Source organism: Leopardus geoffroyi, chromosome D2 (assembly GCF_018350155.1).
Source record: "Leopardus geoffroyi isolate Oge1 chromosome D2, O.geoffroyi_Oge1_pat1.0, whole genome shotgun sequence".
Taxonomy (NCBI): Eukaryota; Metazoa; Chordata; class Mammalia; order Carnivora; family Felidae; genus Leopardus; species Leopardus geoffroyi.
Window position 1 is genome coordinate 21,990,416 of NC_059334.1, and position 21,420 is coordinate 22,011,835.

Here is a 21,420-nt window from a genome sequence, read left to right on the forward strand (position 1 = left end):
TACCAGTACAAAGAATGCAGAATATGACATATGCCCACATTCTTTCTATAGTTTACCATGAGAAAGTTTCACTAACCATCTAGGTTGTGCGACAAATATCAGAGAATTGAGGTAGAAGCTGATTTTTATCAATGCTGGAAAACTAACTCCCTACTTGGTCTCTAATCTGTAGTCACACTGGCCTTCCTGACTTCTACCTACCTCAGGGCCTTTGTACCTACTGTTGTCTATACCTGAAGTCTTTACTCCCAGCTCTCCATCTAGCTTGTTTCTCATTAACCAAGACTCTGCCCCAATGTTGCTTTTTTTTTAAAGTTTTGTTAATTTTGAGAGAGACAGAGAGAGCCAGTAGGGAGGGGCAGAGAGAAAGGGAGAGAGAGAATCTGAAGCAGGCTCCACACTGTCAGTGCAGAGCCTGATGCAGGGCTCAAACTCATGAACCTGTGAGATCATGACCTGAGCTGAAATCAAGAGTGCGTTACTTAACTGAATCACCCAGGTGCCCCTCCAATGTTGCTTTCTCAGGAAACATTTCTTAGATCCTCGTAGCTAAAGTACTTTTACCCCACATAAACCCTCTTTCTCATTGCTTTGTTTTCTTCACAACACTTAGTACTACCTGAGATTCTCATGACTTTATCAGATTGTTGTCTCCCTCCCCCCACCCACCAGAAGGCATGCTCCATGAGGACACGGCCCACAGTCTTTCCCTGTGCCTACACCACCACCAGATAGGCAATGAGTGCTTGCTAAATTTTTATTGAGCAGATGCTCTCCATGGTGCAAGTCATAACCAGCTTTGTAAACAACACCCAAAAGGTCAGTCCCTGTACCTTGAGGTCATACCAGTCCAGGGACACTGACCATCCAGAAAACAGCCTGTAACAAGTTCTTGGCTGAAACAGCAAATGGTTCAGGCTGGAAACCCAGTTGGCCATCAAGGACTTCCCGTGGTCTTTCACTAATCTTCTCTTGCCATGGTCCCAGGTCAGAAGGCAGGAGCACACTCAAAGGGCCTTTCCTGTGGGTTTATAAATAAGTCTGGGCTCGTTGCTGATCCTAGACTGACCTACATGGCAACTTGCCTTCCGCCTGCTCAGCTCAGTTAGTAGGACTGCTCCCAGGAAACTTAGCAAATAACAGTCATGCAGAGAGCAGCCCAGAACAAAAACCTGGTCTATGTGGTCACACAAACACCACACAGTTAGAAAAAAATTTTTTAATGTTTATTTATTTTTGACAGAGAGAAAGAGACAGAGCATGAGTGAGGGAGGGCAGAGAGAGAGGGAGACACAGAATCTAAAGCAGGCTCCAGGCTACAAGCTGTCAGCATAGAGCCTGATGTGGGGCCTGAACCCACAAACCGTGAGATCGTGACCTGAGCCAAAGTCAGACAACTAATCGACTGAGCAACCCAGACGCCCCACAAACACCACACATTTCTCAAATCTTCACCCCAGGCTCTACAGAAGCAGATCAGCCCAATCCTACCTCAGAGTTAGCCACTGTCCACTCAAATTCAGAATGGCCATCTGGCTTATTTTGTGTGTGTGTGTGTGTGTGAGCCATCATTCAAGTGAACATTTAAGTGCTGCATACACTGTAGACTGCTTGTTACTCAAAACATGCTATTATTAAGCCCCAGAAAATGGCACATTTATCAAGATGTCACTTTTGTGAGTTCTTTGGGAGCAAATTGCTCAAAATGGTATTTGAGACTTGTCAGTCATTACAAAATTCACATTAAGTGATTTTATGGACACAACTTAAATTTCTTTGTATGTTGAATGCAGAACAATGATCCGAGACTCCCTTTTATAAAGACTGACTTCATATTTGGTACCATCAAACAGTGGAGCTCAACCACTGGAGAGTGAGCACATGTGCCATTTTACTACAGAAGCCTTAGGAAAGAGAGTTACCTGTAAGATGGATAGTCATTGCAACACAATAGCTTACATGCAACAGGTCATATTTTACTTGTAGGATTGGGACGCTTCATTTAGTGCACACCTCTTGCCCTTCCAAATGAAGAGCCAGTGAGGTAATTAAATTCTTTTGTTTGACCTGAGGCATATAACCAAATGGTCAAAACAGGGTTCTAGAGGCAGATAGTTTTCAGTGGAGGGTCGTGTTTCTTTCACTTTTAGCTCTATCACCACAATCACGATATCCTATGCGAACTTGGGCCTTTAATTCCTCTGAGTATGTATCTCCTCATCTGCAAAATGGAAATACCTCATTGATCTGTTAGTGCAGACAAAATTACGTAATGTATGCAAAACACTCAGCACAGTGCATTCCAACTCCAGGTATTGGCATTTATAAATTATGAGGACCCCAGCAGGCAACTTCTGAACTCTCCACTCAAATTCTTCAAGGGCCACAGAACTAGGAAGGATGCAAGGCCATTTGCATTAATATCAAGAGAGATTATAAAATTAACAGCATGGAGGCACCTGAGTTCACGTATGGCCAGAAAATTCATATGTGTTAATGACAAGTTAAAAAAAAAAATCCAGTTCAGTTGGAGGGTTGATTATAACAGTGCTTGTGGACCTTAAGTTCTATGAAACTCCACAGAAATGCATCCAGGAAAAAGCATGTTACCTAATCCAGGCTATAGAACACATCCATGCTGTGGATACTGTTGCCATTGATAAGAACCATCCTTTTCCAGTTCTCCTGAAGGGAGTTACAGATCCCTTACCTCACAGAGTGCCTCCTGTCTTCTGGGTGCTTATAACAACATCTTAGATTTATATAACTATTTTCTGTTATGCATTTCTACGTGTTCAGTTCAGTTCGCTTAAAGTTCACAAAATTTCTATGTGATATGCAAAGCCGTAGTGTTAATGCCATTTTTGGGTTTTCTTCATTCTGTTCTATTTTAATACAGGAGGAGTATGAGACCCAGAGAGTTTAAGCAACTTGCCCAGAGGTCACATGTCTTTCCAGTAGCCAAATAGTAGGAACACTTAGTCCAGTGGGCCTCCCTCCACATAAGTGCTTGTCAACTTGTAGTGTGCATATGAATCACTGGGGATCTGATTACAATGCAGCTTCTGAATTCAGTAGGTCTGGGGGAAGCTAGGGTTCTGCATGTCTAACAGGACCCCAGGACTTGCTGTTCCTGGCAGTCCCCCAGAACAACCTTTGCCACACCTTTCATAACAGCCCAGGCATGTCCTCCTGCTTCCTCCAATTTGGAGTCCCATCATCTGGGTATCTACTCATTCCCCCCTCCACCACCACCACTGGACTATGAACTCCCTCAGAGCAGAAACTATGTTTTGGTCTTTATTTTGACATGACTGTTCAGGACCACGCCTGGCAAAAAGGAAATGAATGAATATTTTTGAAGAGTGAAAAAGAATGTGTTGTATTTCCAATTAAAAAGCCCCAACACTTGCATATTAAGGCTGTGATTACTTATTGCAAAAAGATATTTATCAATTTCCTTCGTTGTCTCCAGTTGTATTATATCTAACTGTATTTGCCAGGTCCCAAATAACATAACCAGAAGGAGCCCTGCAGGGTCTACCAGTTAGACCTACACCTCGGGAAGAACTATGCTAGAGTCCAGTGGAAAACCATCACAGTTTCTGGCTAAGGGAATGGGTCCATGTGAGGTCATTCCAAGGGCGAGGGGGAAGTGTAGTACAGGCAGGTGACTGAGATCCGCTAGCCTTCAGCTTGAGGAAGCCATGTCATCTGTGATCCCAACTAAGGATGCTGATAACACCAATTTACGGTTGCAGGTTTTCCATATGGCAAGCACTGTGCTTAGCACTTTGTAGCAGTCATCTTTCATTCTCTCTACAAACCTATGACATAGGCACTTACTTTGTAGGTAAGGAAGGGGACACATAGGATTATTGAACTGTAAGAGGTGAAGCCAAGATTTGGACCAAGTCAGTCTGGCTTCAGAGTCAGTGCTTCCAACCATGTCCTCTACTGGCTGGAACCAAACGGCGGGAGGCAGGGGCCAATTTTCAGAAGATGGAGTGACTTTACTTTCTTGACAGAAACCTGATAATAGACCCCAAAAAATCCCAAATAGAACTGGGGAGAAACACATCACATCAACAGGATGTGACCCTTATATCCAAAAGGAAGGGTGTGAATATAATGTAAAAACAAAAAAAAACCCCAGGATTTTCTGTTACAGCAAATGTTCAAATAGTTTGACACTATTTGGCTTATGGTTAAATATACAACTCCATTGAAAGGTTAAGAGTCAGTTAAGTAATAAGTCTCAAAGGTCCCAGATTCCTTTCACACTTCATTAGGCCTCTTATGAAATCTTGCATTAATGATTGGGCCAAATCTGAGAAAATTGTCATCACATGAAAGAAATCAGAATTTTGTGAAGCATCTGTGTCCAATGTAAAAAGTCAGAAAGTCTAAAGGACAGAGTGGCCTTTGCTTTTCAGAAGCTTAAGAAGCAGAAATCCAACAGTTATATTTTAACACTGTCAGAAAATGAGGAAATCAAAGAAACAAGTGAAGAGAATGCATTGTCAAACAGGGTAAATGAGCTGTCTCTTTTTTCATCAAAGATTTTTAAATGTGGAATAAGAAAACAAACAGGGGCAATGCTAAAATACAGCCCTAGGGTCTTGAATAAAACATTACCATGAAAAAAAGTGGAGCCTTACAGATTGCTTTTTAACCACACTTGTCTTACTATTGACCTTGGGATGGCAACATGACATGGATTGCCAAGGTCCAAGACCTGGTTCTGCTGCTTCCTGGTTTTGGCCTCAAGCCAGCATATTTCTCCCAAGATTCTCTTTTCTCTTCTGTAAAATAAGGGCAACGAACCTGCCTCCTAGGATTGTTGTGAGCTTTATGTTGAATGACACACTGGGAGAGTTTAGACCCAAATAGAAAATCAACATAGATTGCACCTGTTTTCTCTCCTCCCTTATGAGTTCTATTTTCTTAAAACAATCTCCTTTAAATATTTTTATTCCTAAGTTTTTGTTTATAGAAACATAAAATTGTCCAGGGTTAATAATACCATATCTACACCTCCACGCAGATGGAATATGTGTATAAGAAAATGAGTATAAAGTGTTGGGATATCGTATGGAAAGCTTATCATATGTTAAGCTTGGTGTGTTAAAAATAGAACCATATAAAATTCCACATAGGCATGCATCCTGAAAAAGATCACTTGTAATTACACCTACAAATTTTGGTCAATCTTTAACATGATTATACATGTTAAAAAATCAAGAAGTTTTAACTTGTATGGAACCGCAAAAGACCCCGAATAGCCAAAGTAATTTTGAAGAGGAAGACCAAAGCAGGAGGCATCACAATCCCAGACTTTAGCCTCCACTACAAAGCTGTAATCATCAAGACAGCATGGTATTGGCACAAAAACAGACACATAGACCAATGGAATAGAATAGAAACCCCAGAATTAGACCCACAAAAGTATGGCCAACTAATCTTTGACAAAGCAGAAAAGAATATCCAATGGAAAAAAGACAGTCTCTTTAACAAATGGTGCTGGGAGAACAGGACAGCAACATGCAGAAGAATGAAACTGACCACTTTCTTACACCATTCACAAAAATAAACTCAAAATGGATAAAGGACCTGACTGTGAGACAGAAAACCATCAAAACACTAGAGGAGAAAGCAGGAAAAAACCCTCTCTGACCTCAGCTGCAGCAATTTCTTACTTGACACATCTCCAAAGGCAAGGGAATTAAAAGCAAAAATGAGCTATTGGGACCTCATCAAAATAAAATCTTCTGCACTGCAAAGGAAACAATCAACAAAACTAAAAGGCAACCAATGGAATGGGAAAAGATATTTGCAAATGACATATTGGACAAAGGGCTAGTATTCAAAATCTATAAAGAGCTCACCAAACTGCACACCCTAAAAACAAATAATCCAGTAAAGAAATGGCAGAAGACATGAATAGACACTTCTCTAAAGAAGACATCCAGATGGCCAACAGGCACATGAAAAAATGCTCAACGTCGCTCCTCATCAGGGAAATACAAATCAAAACCACACTGAGATACCACACCTCACGCCAGTCAGAGTGGCTAAAATGAACAAATCAGGAGACTATAGATGCTGGAGAGGATATGGAGAAACGGGAACCCTCTCGCACTGTTGGTGGGAATGCAAACTGTTGCAGCCTCTCTGGAAAACAGTATGGAGGTTCCTCAAAAAATTAAAAATAGACCTACCCTATGACCCAGCAATAGCACTGCTAGGAATTTACCCAAGGGATACAGGAGTGCTGATGCATAGGGGCACTTGTACTCCAATGTTTATAGCAGCGCTTTCAACAATAGTCAAATTATGGAAAGAGCCTAAATGTCCATCAACTGATGAATGAGGAAATTGTGGTTTATATACACAATGGAATACTACTTGGCAATGAGAAAGAATGAAATATGGCCTTTTGTAGCAACATGGATGGAACTGGAAGGTGTTATACTAAGTGAAATAAGTCATACAGAGAAAGACAGATACCATATGTTTTCACTCTTACGTGGATCCTGAGAAACTTAACAGAAGACCATGCGGGAGGGGAAGGAAAAAAAAAAAAGGTTAGAGAGGGAGGGAGCCAAACCATAAGAGACTACTAAAAACTGAGGACAATCTGAGGGTTGATGGGGGGTGGGAGGGAGAGGAGGGTAGGTGATGGGTATTGAGGAGGGCATCTTTTGGGATGAGCACTGGGTGTTGTATGGAAACCAATTTGGCAATAAATTTCATATTTAAAAAAAATCAAGAAGTTTTATGACTCAGTAATATAGGTTTTTAGAAAAAAAAATACCTCCATGTCAATTTTTATGATGTTTTATAAACCTTAAGGTAGTAAACAATACACAGTATTATTTTTATTGTAATGTCCTATTGGCTTCTAAAACAATTGGAGATCAAAATCACTCAACATATTAAACTCCAAATTTTTATTCACCAAAATTTGAAATTTACGTGTAAAGTAAGGAAAGTAGGCTCTCTAGGAAGTTATAACAACATATATAATAGACATAAAGTCAACAAAGATAACAAATAAAATTTTTAGGAGTCTTCCAACAATTTCATCCTCCAGACTTGTGGGAGGAGTAGTAGACATTAATATCCAGTTTTTACACGTCATATCCAGGCTGCTCTTGCTCCCTAGGGGAAAGAAAGAGAAAAATATCCTCCAATAAATATATTTATAATCTTGATCCTTTAAGTCAATTGAATATTTGCACTGTAAAAAAATAGTAATGAGGAAACATCCATACACATCTGTAACCCACTAATAAATTAAAATACTTTGCTCCCTAATGAATTAAAATATTTTCCATCCACTCATTTTGGCCATTTTATATCATAATCATACATTTTTCTACATGGCAAACATGTCTTTCTTTCTAAAAAGAAACAGCTCAAGGAGCTATCAGAATGACCACTCTCCTGTCATGTTATCAGTAGTCTAGTCATGAAATCTTCTCTGCAAAGTTATTTACAATCATTTATATTGGCATTGGTGAAATTGCCATTCTTCCAACTTGTATGGACAGTATTAAAGGGAAATGAGAATTTGGACACATGCAAAAAGGTAGATGATAATTTTTTTTTTTTTAATTAAACAGCAAAAGGTCTTTTTAATTTTCTTGATCTTTACTCAAGATCCTCTCTCTCATTATTTTGGTCACTTAATAAAACACCAAACATTTAATTTCCTCTACATTTCTGTGTTAACCAAATAATTTTTTAAAATAAAGTATTTTACTTTAAAATGCTTTCCAAAAAGTATTATGGAATTTTAAAAGGTATTAACATGCTCTCTGTTTAGCACACTGTTGGAACATCTTACCAAATGCCTGTCAGGTAGGGAGTTTAGAACCATTCTGAACTCCTTTTTCAGGAATGCAAGGTCAAATAAATGAAGTAATTTTCAAAGCCTTGCATCAAAGTTCCTTTTATATACTCAACTTAAAAGGAGCATCAGTACTTTTTAAAAGTGGCAATATTGGGGAGGCGCCTGGGTGGTTCAGTTGGTTAAGCATCCCACTCTTGGTATCTGCTCAGGTCATGTTCTCACTGTTCGTGAGTTCAAGCCCTGCATCCAGCTCTATGCTGACAGCGTGGAGCCTGCTTGGGACTTCTCTCTCCCTCTCTCTTCTCTCCTCCCTAACTCATGCTGTCTCTGTCTCTCTCAAAATAAATAAATAAACTTTAAAAAATTTTTTTAAAGTGGCAATATTGGGGTAGGAAAATATTTTTTGCTATTTTTATTAAAAAAACAAAAGGCAGGTTGAGTTGCAAGAGAGAATGAGGGGGGGCGGTGGATAAATGAGGTTTGTGCAGTGTTACCTTCTTCCATCGTAGCAGCCTTGGTTAATTTCTGTAGTAACCAGCCCCATTCCTAGAGGAGGGAATGGCATGCTCCAAATTACACAGCAGTCACTAGCAAAGTAAACACCTAGAATTTCCCCGACATTCAACAATTCCTTTTGCCTATGTTTCAGAAACAAAAGGTGAGAATAATATATGGATTTACAAAATGCCTTTCCTTCCCTCCTATAGCCATGGCCCCAAGCTTGTATTTCTTTAATCTGTGTTCTTAGGGGCACCTTGAATTTCCTTCAACAACAGCAAGAGACCAAAATAGGAAGTGAGAGAAAGACCAGACAGCTGGTGGGGACTGAAGAGTGAGTAGAAACCCTTTCTCACCTGACTTAATCCCGGGTAGTGGTAGATAACACGGCTCCTTGGTTTTCTCTCCGTAAGCTTTTGCTAGAACAAAGTGCATTCAGCACAGGTGGTCTCTTAGCAACCTTGGCTCCTGTGTCAAAGCACATTAAAAGGTTTTATTGGATAGTGAGGTTGTGTATGAAGTGGAGGACCAGGGAGCCTATTTGGAGAAACTCTAAAATTACTCTCAAAGAAGTCAGGAAGGAGAGCTCAAAGAGTGGACTTTGGAAAATATGACAGTTAAAGTCTAATTTATCACAGAATTGTACAGCTAAAAACTGAACCTTTAACAGAAAGGTTAAGCGAATTCTAGGATTTTCCTGGAAGGGCAAACATTCACCATACTTTTTAAACAACAATTCTCAGGGGGTGGCAGAATGGGACAGATGTTTAAAGATATATACTCGGAACTACTAAGTAAGTTCGGAAACCTAAAACACAGTACAGTGATTATGGACAATCAAACTATAGTATAAACATTAAACTTGCTAAGAGACCAGGTTTTAATTGTTTTCAATACTAGAAGAAATGATAATTATGTGATGTGATAAAGGTGTTAGCTATTACTACTACGGCAATCATACTGCAATTTAAATGTATCAAATCAATATGTTGTACACCTCAAACTTATGCAGTGTTATAAGTCAAACACCACTCAATTAAAAACTTCCCTAAAAATTATTTTAAGTATATTTGTTTCAGTATCTTCTATGACAACTGTTTATGTAAGACCATAACCCATGCACTTGTGTGTCTGCTATAAATTCTATAAGTTTTCAGACTTTGTATTACTTTTATGAGCAAGTTAGAAAGTGGAGGAGTACATTTATTACAAAAGACCAGGCTGTAAAATTTAGGCACAAATGAAAGATTATGTATCCAATGAAATGATGGTTATTGCAACTATGAGATAATAAAAATGCTACTTAGAAAATTATGTTTAAATATTTAAATAACATTAAAAGCCATACCTTATGACCACCCATTACACTCCTAGACATATACTCTAGGCATGGATATCCTGCACCGGGACACAGATCCAAATATTGTTCATAATATTCTCCACTTAGAAATAACCCAAACGCCCATTAGTACATAAATAGATAAATTCATATAATGGAATATTATTCAATAATGAAAATTCAGCTACAACTAATAAAACAGCAGGGGTAATTTTACAATCACAATATTGAAGTTTTAAAAAGCAAGGCACCGAAGAAATACACAGTGTACAGATACTTACATAAAGCAAAGAAACAGCTAAAAGTGCACAGTTTAGGGGTGCATATGCAGATGGCAACAGTGTTGGAGGTAAATTTATCAAGAAAAGCAAGGGATTGGCTAGCATAAATCAGGATAGTGGTCAGTGACGGGGGGGCGGGGGAGGAGTTGTGGCCGGATGAGACACATCCAGCACCATTTCATTTCTTGCCCTGTGTGGCGGTTACACTGGCAATCACTTTTTAACCACTTGACAAACAGTACATGTAAGTTTTATGTGCTTTTCTATATGTATGTTAGACTTCACAAGTGAAATATTTAAAAAGAAAAGAAAAGAAAACCGAGAAAGATCTATACATGATCACAGAGCCTGAGTTTGGAAGGAAGGACTCCATGTGATTTTTTATCCGTGCTTTTTCCATTTCTCACATTTTCCTTTAAAAGGATGTTGCTTCCCTTAGAAAATAAGGAAAGTAGTTTCAAAACTGCCAGTCTTCTTCCTTGTCCATATAATGAAAAGTAATGTATACTGATTTTTTGTCAAAACAATCACTTAAACAAGTATGAACTTGGGAAAATTAGATCAGTGAAACATTTTAATGACAATATGCAACTTATGTGAAAAAGTACAAATAACATATTTTTAATTAAAATGCTTCACTGACAAATTTAATTTTCCTTGAGTTCATTCTAAGTCTGTGGCTAAAGAACGTGTTCTTGTCTCAAAGTGCTCATGATAAACAGGAATATGGGCATTTCCTGTTTGGTTCTTCTGCTTGATGATAGATCTGTTTCAAGATCTAAATCAGTGGAAGGATGCAGATTTGTAACATCGCAAGTTTACTGATGCACTCAGATTTTACTGTGGATTAAAACTATGAGTGTAACTACTCTTTGACTTACATTTTGCCTAATTGATTCTTACTTACCTAGAAGCTTCATAATCAGATGTTTTTTTTTCTCCAGGATTGGAGGGACATTCCTTTTGGGGGAAAAACTATTTAACAGCAGCAACTTTCAGGAGGAAAAAAGTGATTGCTAGTGTTTTTTATTGGCTATAACATGCACCCAAAATACAAATTTCAAACAAATTAGGACACTTCTAGAAGTATGCTATAACATATTGAATGTGACTATCTCAAGACCATGGTCTTATCTTAAACGTGATATTTAAAAATCATAATTAAAATAATATCACCTCCAATTTCTGATGTAAGACATCCAAGATTATTCTGGGCCAAATATATTTCATGTTGAAATTTCAGATGACTCCAAATTATTTATCGTCCCATTTGAATGCCTCTACCTACCTTTCTTTTCCCTATTTCCAGAAGGAAGTGGGAATCAATTTATTATTTTATAGAATGTTGTACTGAAAATACTCTGTTATCTAGTTTTTTAAACTTGTATTTATTTTATCTTCTGACCCCACTAATAGTTCAAATAATCTAATTCAAATTGACCTGTTCATTGTTTACTGAATGGTTGAAAAGTGGTATCCCACAAAGTAAGTTAGACAAATGAAGAGTAACAACAAACTTTGGTCTCTGGAAGTTGAATTTCACTGTATTCCTTGTTCTTCACCCTGCCATCAGCTAGTACGCTCTTGCCTTTAAAACCTTTATAGTCTTGTTTTTAAATAAAATGGGGCTTCTCAAATCAACTCTGACTTCTATGACCACAAGAAGAATGCATTTGCTAAATGGCTTGGCCCTCCAGTAAGGCTCACCATTTTTTCAACTTCTTTCAACCTCTACTATTTCCCCTTATTAGGCATGGATTCTTGGTCAAGACAAAGAACAGAACATACTTTGGAAAGTCTCATTTTCAATCAAAAGAAAAACACTTTTCATTGGATTAAAGTTTATAGTCTTAAACTCTTGAGTCATGTTTGAAAAATATTTCCCTTTTTGACAAGAATTTGCTAATCCTACTCATGTTTCCATCAGTATCTAATGGTCAACATTGACCAAAGTTCCCTGGAGATACATGTTGAAAAATGACAAATAATGGAAATCTGTCCATTTTTATTTAATAGGTCACTTAAGTAAAATACAATAATTACTATTTATTGAGGGTCTAGCATGTGCCAGGCTGTGATTATGTGCTATTAGGAGATGTAGCGACTATCCAAGGCCACGCAGTATTCTGTGCTGGATCCTAGATTCTACTAAGCCAGGACTCAAGTCCCCAGATGGCACCATCTTTCAACTACATAGATTTGTTAGTGTTTTCAAATGAAAAGTTACTTTTGAGGGGCACAAGGTGGCTCAGTCAGTTGAGCAGCCAACTTTTCATTTCAGCTCAGGTCACAATCTCACAGTTCGTGGGTTTGAGCCCTGCATCCAGGCTCTGTGCTGACAGCGTGGAGCCTGCCTGGGATTCTCTCTCCCCCTCTCTCTCTGCCCCTCTCCTGCTCATACTCTCTTTGTCTCTCTCTTTCAAAATAAATAAATAAACATTAAAAAATAAAAAAGAAAGAAAAGTTACTTTCGAAAAGATATGTATTACAATGGAAATTGACCATACTGAAACGGAAATACCCACACGTAATTATTAATGACTACTCTTCCTCTTTGGTCCTGGCTCCTTTCTGTGTATGTGAACTGCTGGTTGAATAATGGGCTGGACAGTCTTGCAATTCTGAGAATGAGAACCCTGAACTTGCCAGGATATCTATACAACAGCCAGTTGTTCATTTATTCACATCAAAATAATCTGGTCTTTGTAAGTGGGACACTCACAGACTACCAATGTGAGCTTACTGTCTAGCAACCAGGTTTGCTGAAAGCAGAGGTTTTTAAACCTATTTTATTAGCTCTCTTATTTGCAATTTTATTCTTGTTTATTATTACTTTGCTATCTACACACTGATCAACTTGTGACTGACAAGCGTTTCCCCATGACCTCCTTAACATTAGCTATACAAAGAAATAACAGGAATGTTTTCAGGCCATAGTGGTTGAGAGTTGGGTCTGAAATCAGACTGATGGGGTTTCACTCAAATCTGCTACTTACCATGAGACCTTGGACAAATTATATGAACTCTGTGCCTTAGTTAGCCCTTCTATAAAAAGGGGATGAAAATAATAGTACCTATTTCTTAGGGCAGTATGAGAATGAAATGAGATGATACTTATGCCTGGCAAGTACACATAACAAGCAGCGATAACTATTATTAATTATATTCTAGCATATTACCTCCTAGATGGTATCCCTTGAATGAATCATTCTTCTCAGGTTCTCCTTAAACACCTAAACACACAAAACCATGACACGTTTACTCATCCTTGGAAACCCCTCATAACCCCCTCTGTGATCCATCCTGACTTCCTCAAGCAGAATTTAAGACAGGTCGTCTATGACATTGCACTTCACTATCCCGTATTATATTCATTTGTTTGCATAGACCACCCCATAGGCTGTTGCTGGCTTCCTAGCAAGTGAAGATGACATTACCCACCCTGGATCCCAGTGCCTTGTAGTATATGACACCAATTCATTTTCAACAAATAACGACTTAATAACTGCACATAAAGTAGAGGCTTTTTCAGAAGACTGAAAATTCACTTTGTTTAAATGACAATTACAGTAAGAAAAACACATATATTAAGTGTACCTTTCCCGAAAATATTTTAAAAATAAAATTACAAAGTTGGGTGCCTTCTGTTTGTCTCTAAATGGAAAATATCTTTCTCATAAAACTTATGTTCAATAAAATTATCTTTTAGAAACTTGATAAGTCATATGGGAGCTATGTCTTGCTAGTGTTTTTGCTTCTGTATTTGTTTTTTGCTTGTAATTAGGGAACCAAGTCAAGTTGTTGGAAGGCAACAAAAATGTGGCACCAGCAATATGGGATTTTAGGATAGGAATGACTTGTTGGGATGGCTACTGTTTCTACAGCATAATGGAGATTTGCCCCTTTAAGACTCCAGAAATGGATGCTGGTGTGGCAAGCAACTCGTCAAATTTGAGTCATTCAGAAGTTAACTAAAAACTCAGGCCTAGCCAAATGGATTTTGTGTGTTAGGTAAGTTTCTAAAATTTGTGTTCAAGTTGCATTTTCTGAACTAGGTAAGGCTCAATTAGATTCTGCCCAAAGCTGAATCATGTAAGAAAGGAAACTGAACACAAATCTGAGAAATTAATTCAGCAATGATGAGTCTTGTATGAGACAAAGCTTGTTGAATGAGAATCATAATAAGCGGCATATGGATTTACACTTAAACGTTTGCAGGCACGATTGTTGTTCCTTGTTTCCTGATTAAGACAGGATTTCCAACAGATTTTTCTCTTTCCAGCTAAGAAAAACAATAGTAGATAAAGGCCTGAAATATGCGTGGAAATGTTGGCACTGGAAGAGATTTCTGAAATTTCGTAAACTTCCCCTTGGACAAACGAGGCCCAGAGAAGTACAGAAGTACAGCAGCTTGCCTGAGGCTCCACAGATACTTTTGTTAAGAAGTACTATCATAATTGTCTCAGCAGTTTTCTGACATTTGAGATAAATTGGATTCTGCATTTCACCAGACTTGGCCACTTAGAGAGGTTCTACCTTCATCACCTCCGAAATTCTTTGATACAGGCCAAGGTAAGACCAGAGAGTCTAAAACAGAGTAAGTCACAATTGAAAACTGGAACACTTGCAGGTCAGACTCATGAGGCCAGAACTTGACAAAGTGGACTTCGATTGAAAAAAAAAAAAAAAAAAAAAAAGTACATTTTGTCACAGATGGTCAGTCAACAGAGGAGAACGAAGAGAGAGCATAGGTTTTAGAGCCAGACGGAACTGGTTTTAGATCCTGGTTCTGGCTAGTATTACCCTGTAGCCTTAGACCTGGCATTAACCTCATCTGCTACCTTATCTGGAGAGCAGAGATAACATCTGTCTTGCAGGGAGTTGAAAGGATTTTATTTGTAACTATCTAACTATTGTTAGGAAGGGCCTGCAAATGCTTTGATTTAAATCTCATAAAACCTTATATCGTGAGTAATTAGCACTCCTATTACCTTAGGGAAACTGAAGAGCAGAGAGGTTAAATAAACTACTCAAGATCACACACCAGGGACAACCAGATATTTGGATGAAGGTCTGTCTGGCTCCAAAGCTTTAGCCACTGCAGTATCTCAGGACTGGTAAAAAGGTAAGCCAAGAGCCCAGCATGCCACCTCGCACTTGATACAGTAGAGGTTATTACAGTGAAGCAGCAGAATCAGAAAAATGGCCACTTCCCCGCAGCCCAACTACAGGGAACAGAGAAGAGTGACTCAGATGAATGAGAGGAAACCAAAGGACCTAGACAGGAAAGGCCCAGGAAGTTGAGGCAGGTGTACAGACATGTGGGCAGCAGGGTGCTGGCTTGCCTGGCAGCACTCACGATGGTCCACCTGATCCCCAGTGGGGTGGGCGCAGGTGGGATTCCCAGATCTGTGAGGTTTGGGCCTTCCTGGGCAATCCATGACCATTCCTCAAATGTTTTAAGTAAGTATATTGGCCCTAAAATGAGCTATTTTTCTACACACGAACCAACATCTCTTGCTAATCATACATTACAAGACTTCTGAAGGTTGAGATTTCCCACTGCCACATTCCTGCCCCAAATAGGAGATTGTGCATGGCCCCTAAGAAGACATAAATTGCCCAGTTACAGGCATTTAATATGAAGAAATCTTCTGGAACCAAAATAATCAAAATGTTATCAACCTTCTCCCTGCCAAGTTCCCCAACCCTCTGCATTAATCACTGCTGTAGAGCACACTTACCAGGCCCGATGAACTGCTCAGAGCCTGGCTGGGGGTCAGCCCTGCACCGTTTCAGCAGGAAGCCCCAGCACAGCAATGCATCCAATGTGTGTCCTGCCATGATGTGAGGAAGCAGGAGTGAGACCGGGGATGTCTGTTTGTTAGGTCTGTGTTTTTCACCTGCAGAATTCATAGAGCCAAAGCAGTGCCGCTCCGAGTCAGGGGCTGGCAAGTGGAGGAGAGTGGAGAATGTCTGCGCCTCTGGGAGTTCTAAAAAGCATCTGGCAAAACCTTTCAAACTACTTTCTTGGCCTGCAACACACACTCTGCATAAATTCACTGGTGGCAATTTTTTATTCATTAAGGTACAGATTTGATTCCAGAAACCAGCTAAGTGCTTTTCGGAGTCCAGTTTAGCTGAGAAGGTAGATGGCTAGGTTGGAGAACAGAATTTCAAGTTAAATGAAAGTCTGTGGCCTTTTTTAAGGCAGAATTATATTTCCAGCATTTAGCACAGACCTGAGAGCAAAATAGGTGCTGAGTTAAGAAATGATCAGGGAGGTGGGGGGTAGAGGGGTGAGGATGAAATGCAACTTTAAGGTGCGACTCTTCTATGCCTTTCCAGCTCATTACTTAGAAGTTGAACCCAAGGAGGAGCCCTGAAAGCCTCTGAATCGCTTTCCAAGGATGTACAGCCTTCCAAGGGGATGTACAACCAATAATGCCTGTTTTTGGTGAATCAGTTTTGCATGTGAAGGCCCTGTGGAGTCTGGGCCCTGTCTGTATTCTGCCTGTACTTCTCATGTCCCATGAAACAAGCCCATTCTGACTGGTAGCAGAATCACTCGTGAAATGACTTCTTTCTTCTAGTACCGTCAGAGGTCATTGAAGCATTGTAACCTGGCTCTATGTCTTGCACACAATAGGAATGAAATAAACTTGTGCATAATGAAAGTCCGTAGAGGAAAGAAGAAACCTCATATCCTGAGTTACAGGGGAACACTTTGGGAAGCAGGTACTCTTTGAGACAACCTTTGTTTCTGTCTCATCTAGTCACAGAATCGATCTAGCAATGGGGAAGAACTGGTCCCTTCAGACCACAGAAGTACATAACCAAAGGAAAAATTTTAGAATGCTGGTTAACGTAGAGCAGGTAAGTTTATGGAAATAATAGCCTACACTGTGAGGTTGTTTGGGGAGGTTTGTTGCCATCATTGATCTTAGCTAGAGCCTAATGTCCCTAACAGCCAACCATATGCCATCTTCAACATTCACATGGCTTACCCATCCTAAAGATGAAGTTCTTAAAAGCAGTAAAAACAAATTATTGTCTCTACCATTTAGATTAGTATTTCCCACCAAAGACCACACTGGGGGCCCTAGACCTGAATTTGAAACAAACAAGAGATATAAAGAAGATTCAGGACAAATTCAAATGAGGGATTTCATAAATAATGTTATAATACTTGGCCATTTATATACATTATGAGTAAACCCCACTCCCTTATAAAAGAAGTTATGACTCTCATTTTATGAATGAGGAAACTGAGGCTCAGAGAGGTTGAGTACTTGCTTAAGCTCACACAATTTGTCAGCGATCCAAGCCAGGGTTCAACACCAGGCCATCATCTGCCTCCTTCCAATTCATTCTTATGTCTTCTTTACATATTTTATTTAGAAGCCTGATACACATGTTCAAGGACACTGAAAATATGTAACCAAAACAAGAAACTATATTAGTCCATGGTCCTGAAGAATGACTGGATTGTCTGGTTTCAGGTCAGCACACAAGGACTGAGAAGGGCATTGGCCTTTCTGAGCTTCAAGGTCCTCCTTTTCCAGACAGAAAACACCGTGACCTACTTTTCAGGACTCTCAGAAGCAACCATTATAAAGGAGGCTGCAAAGACAAAGCATTTGGCTAAAACAAGAAGGCAATGAATCGCTGGAACAAGACAGGTGCCGTGTCTGAACCAAATCTGAAACATGGGAAAATGACAAGACCATGTCTCCCATCCAGCTCTCCCTTGCACACACTTCCCATATGTGAGGTTCCTCTTCGAAACCACTGGAGCTATAGGAATACCAAACATATCACAAGGTGTGGTTGAATAATTTAGGAATTATGAATCCCTTGCTTCTCGCCCTGCCTTTTTTTAGACAGAAGGAAATGAGAGGAATACAATTCTAATTCATTAATCTACAACAAGCTGTCCAAAAATTGGAGAGCTGTTGAAACATAGTGAGGGGAAATGGTCTTTAGGAGTCCCAGTTTTAGCTTTCTGTATTGTCCCCCTATGAGAAGCAAACAGGGGTTACACTAAACATCCCTCCTACATCAACATTTTCCAATGCCGTAAAACTTACCGTACAGGGTCTCAATAGGTGAAGTCCAAAGTCAAGGAGATGATCTCTCTTTTGTGAAAAACACCATATGCTCTTAGGTGGATCAGAAGGCTCACTGGGCTGTTATTAATAACTGGCTTAGAGCTTTATGAAGAAACATGAGCCAAACTGTCACGGGAGGAGGCAAATGGGAAGGAACTGACAGGCACAGGTGGATAACTTATAACAAAAATACACTTAGGCCCACATAAGAGCCGGAACAAACCATGAGAGGGGAGCAGCTCCCCGACCCCAGCAATCAATAGACCCTTATGTCAAATGTTCTAAGAATTAAACAATAACTAACAAAAATAACGTCTTACTCTCTTGGAAAGCACAATGACTCATTTAATGTTACGCTGTCCTTTGTTCTTCTGAGCTATTCTTTTCCATGGATATCTGAATGCCCTTTCAAATTTCTACGTTTTGCCTTGTTTGACTTCCCCCTGTTTTGAAAATACATAAACAAATGGATTTTCAAGTGCACATTATCATTATGAGATTTGCTTATCTATAAGCATATCAGTCTCTCCCCCTTAGGAACCCAAAACAATTCCTGGAAAAGTGTATGTATGTGTGTGCCTTGTGGGGGAGGGGCGGAATGGATCTTGGAATAGTATCATAAAAGTGAACTCATAGATTGAGAGTCTGAAGAATGAAAGCACAATCACAACCTGGTCACTGGTTTGTAGGGGTTCTCCTCTTGAAAAACTGTATTTCAAAAAAGGCCAAAAAAGATATGTCTCCCCCACCCCTAGCAATGGTGTTAAATTCTCGGGATCATTAACAGCATGCCTTCAGACCTAAAATATATTAAACACTGTCTCTGCCTGTCTGTCTGAAGTTTTATTTTTTTTTTTTAATTTTTTTTTCAATGTTTATTTATTTTTGGGACAGAGAGAGACAGAACATGAACGGGGGAGGGTCAGAGAGAGAGGGAGACACAGAATCGGAAACAGGCTCCAGGCTCTGAGCCATCAGCCCAGAGCCCGACGCGGGGCTCGAACTCACGGACCGCGAGATCGTGACCTGGCTGAAGTCGGACGCTTAACCGACTGCGCCACCCAGGCGCCCCTGTCTGAAGCTTTAAAAGAAAAACTCATCATCGGACAAAGTTATTGAAATACTGAAGAATACAAATTAAAGGGAAAAAATCTTGTCAAATTGCCTTATAAGTGTTCTAGGGGCCTGTCATCTTGGCTCAAGCCTGGTAACTGTTCTTTTTTCAAACTAAACCTTTCTCAACTAAATTCTGGGGATGGGAAATCAAAATACCTCACTACAATTAGTGGAGTATTATTTTGCTGAGGTAACTGCTGAGAGAAGAAGTAGTATATGGGTAAAGGGAGTACAGCAAGTACAGGGCCTTAATTTTTTTTTCCTGTACTGATCAGTTACAATTCTGGAGTGCCCACTGAATATATGTATCTTTATAGAACACATTCATGTACTATTGTAAACACGTTATGCACATCATAAAACACAAGTGGGAATCTTTAAAAGATGAAATTTTGAAATAGACATTCTAATATTCCCTTAACACACCTAAAGGGTCACTTTTACTGATCCCTGGGGCATGAAGATCCCCCTCTGCAGATGACTAGGGAGTGGTACAGAGCCCCAGCTTCACTGCTTATTAACTGGTGTGGGTTGAATTGTGTCCCTCAAAAAGATACGTTCAAGTCCTAACTCTCAGCATCTGTGAATGTGGCCTTATTCAGAAATAGGACCTTGCTCATATAATCAATTTATTTTTTTAAGTTTTTTCTAATGTTTATTTTTGAGAGAGAGACAGAGAGTGAGTGGGGGAGGTGCAGAGAGAGACAGAGACACAGAATCTGAAGCAGGATCCAGGCTGAGCTGTCAGCACAGAGCCTGACGTAGGGCTCGAACTTATGAGCCATGAGATCATGACTGAGCCGAAGTCGGGCGCTTAACTCACTGAGCCACCCAGGCGCCCCTCATATAATCAATTTAAGATGAGGTCATACTGGATTAAGGTTGATAATACTGGGCCCTAACCCAATGACTGGTGTCCTAGGCAGAAAGGGAAATTCAGACACAGACACACAGTGATAACACCGTGTGACAAAGGAAGCAGGCACTGGAATGATCTGTTTGCGAGCAGCAGAACACCAGGAATGGCTGATGACCACTAGAAACTATGAAAAAACAAGGAAGGATCCTCCCCTAGTGACTTCAGAGAAAGGATAGCTTTGCAGACACCTGGATTTCGGACAAAACTGAGACATAAATTTCTGTTGTTTTAAGCCCCCAAGTTTGTGGTCATTTGCTCTGTAGCCCTAGGAAACAAATATATTAATTATGTGCTATTAGCAATGTGACATTAGTAGTGTCATTTACTCTTGTTGTGCCTCAGTTTCTTCATCTTTGAAATGGTAACTAAAACCTCTGCTCACGCAATCAGGTTATTTTGAGAAATAAGTGACATAAGGCATATCGTGTCCTCAGCATGGTGCCAGGAACATGCAAACAATAGCTCACACTTATCGAAGCTTTATGAATGACGATGGGGCTAGCCAGCTTTGGTGGAGCACCCCTTTAAACACTCACAACTCAGAAACTTGTGTCAGGTGGAGGAGCGAGAGCAGGTGCAGGGCGTGATAATGTTGAGTTCCACCTGAATCCTGTGCTCCTGGAAAACAGAAATTCCTCACCATTCTGTGCTCCAGGAAAAGGTTTACTGCAAAAAACCAGCCTTGTTCAAACAAGACTTAGATGAGACTGTTGGGTAACTCCCTTGTTCACCTACAACAGGGCCAGACACAGACCATCTAAATTCCCATTCCGTGTCTCATAAATGGTCAGCTGAACTGTTTGTTACCACTGATTAATCTGGAGAAAATACCAATGTGTCTTAACCAAACTCTATTCAGGCTTCTCCTCTCCAGACAAGCCCCTGAACTTTGACCCATCTGAATGAGAACACAAGCCCTTCCTTCATGAATTCTTCCAAAAATGAGCTGACCACAGACTTTCTCTGATCAATTGTCCAATGACACACCCTCTCACCCAATTGTGGACATGCAGTCCTTTTAGCTTTGTTTACTCCTCTTTATAAAAGAAAGCCATTTTCCGCCTGACCTTTGAGATGCTTGTAGATCTTGTGGTCAGAGTGTTTTCTGAATTGCAACAGGGCCCCTCCCCATTTACGCCTTTCCTCTTCTTTTTAACAATTTTCAGAATTTTTAAAATTGTGGTCAAATCTGTACATCATAAACTTCACCATCTTAATTATTTTAAGTGTGCAGTTCAGCAATGTTAAGTATATTTACATTGTTGGGCAACAGACATCCAGAACGTTTTCATCTTGTA

At 39.7% G+C, this 21,420-nt stretch overlaps 1 protein-coding gene across 4 annotated transcripts; it reads right to left on the bottom strand.

Moving 5' to 3' along the window:
- Nucleotides 1–6,930: 6,930 nt before the first annotated feature.
- On the bottom strand, nucleotides 6,931–18,845 carry MRLN (myoregulin). 4 transcript variants are annotated; one of them, XM_045437469.1, is made up of 4 exons: nucleotides 18,067–18,845; nucleotides 13,156–13,209; nucleotides 8,713–8,824; nucleotides 6,931–7,164 (listed from the first exon to the last, which is right to left on the bottom strand). In XM_045437469.1, the coding sequence occupies exons 3-4, from the start codon at nucleotides 8,789–8,791 to the stop codon at nucleotides 7,004–7,006; spliced, it is 240 nt and encodes a 79-aa protein (XP_045293425.1). In that variant the 5' UTR covers nucleotides 8,792–8,824; nucleotides 13,156–13,209; nucleotides 18,067–18,845; the 3' UTR covers nucleotides 6,931–7,003. The 4 variants fall into 4 exon arrangements, with proteins under 4 accessions (XP_045293425.1, XP_045293426.1, XP_045293427.1 ...); XM_045437470.1 differs by lacking the exon at nucleotides 18,067–18,845 and adding an exon at nucleotides 15,721–15,811; XM_045437471.1 differs by lacking the exon at nucleotides 13,156–13,209.
- Nucleotides 18,846–21,420: the final 2,575 nt, after the last annotated feature.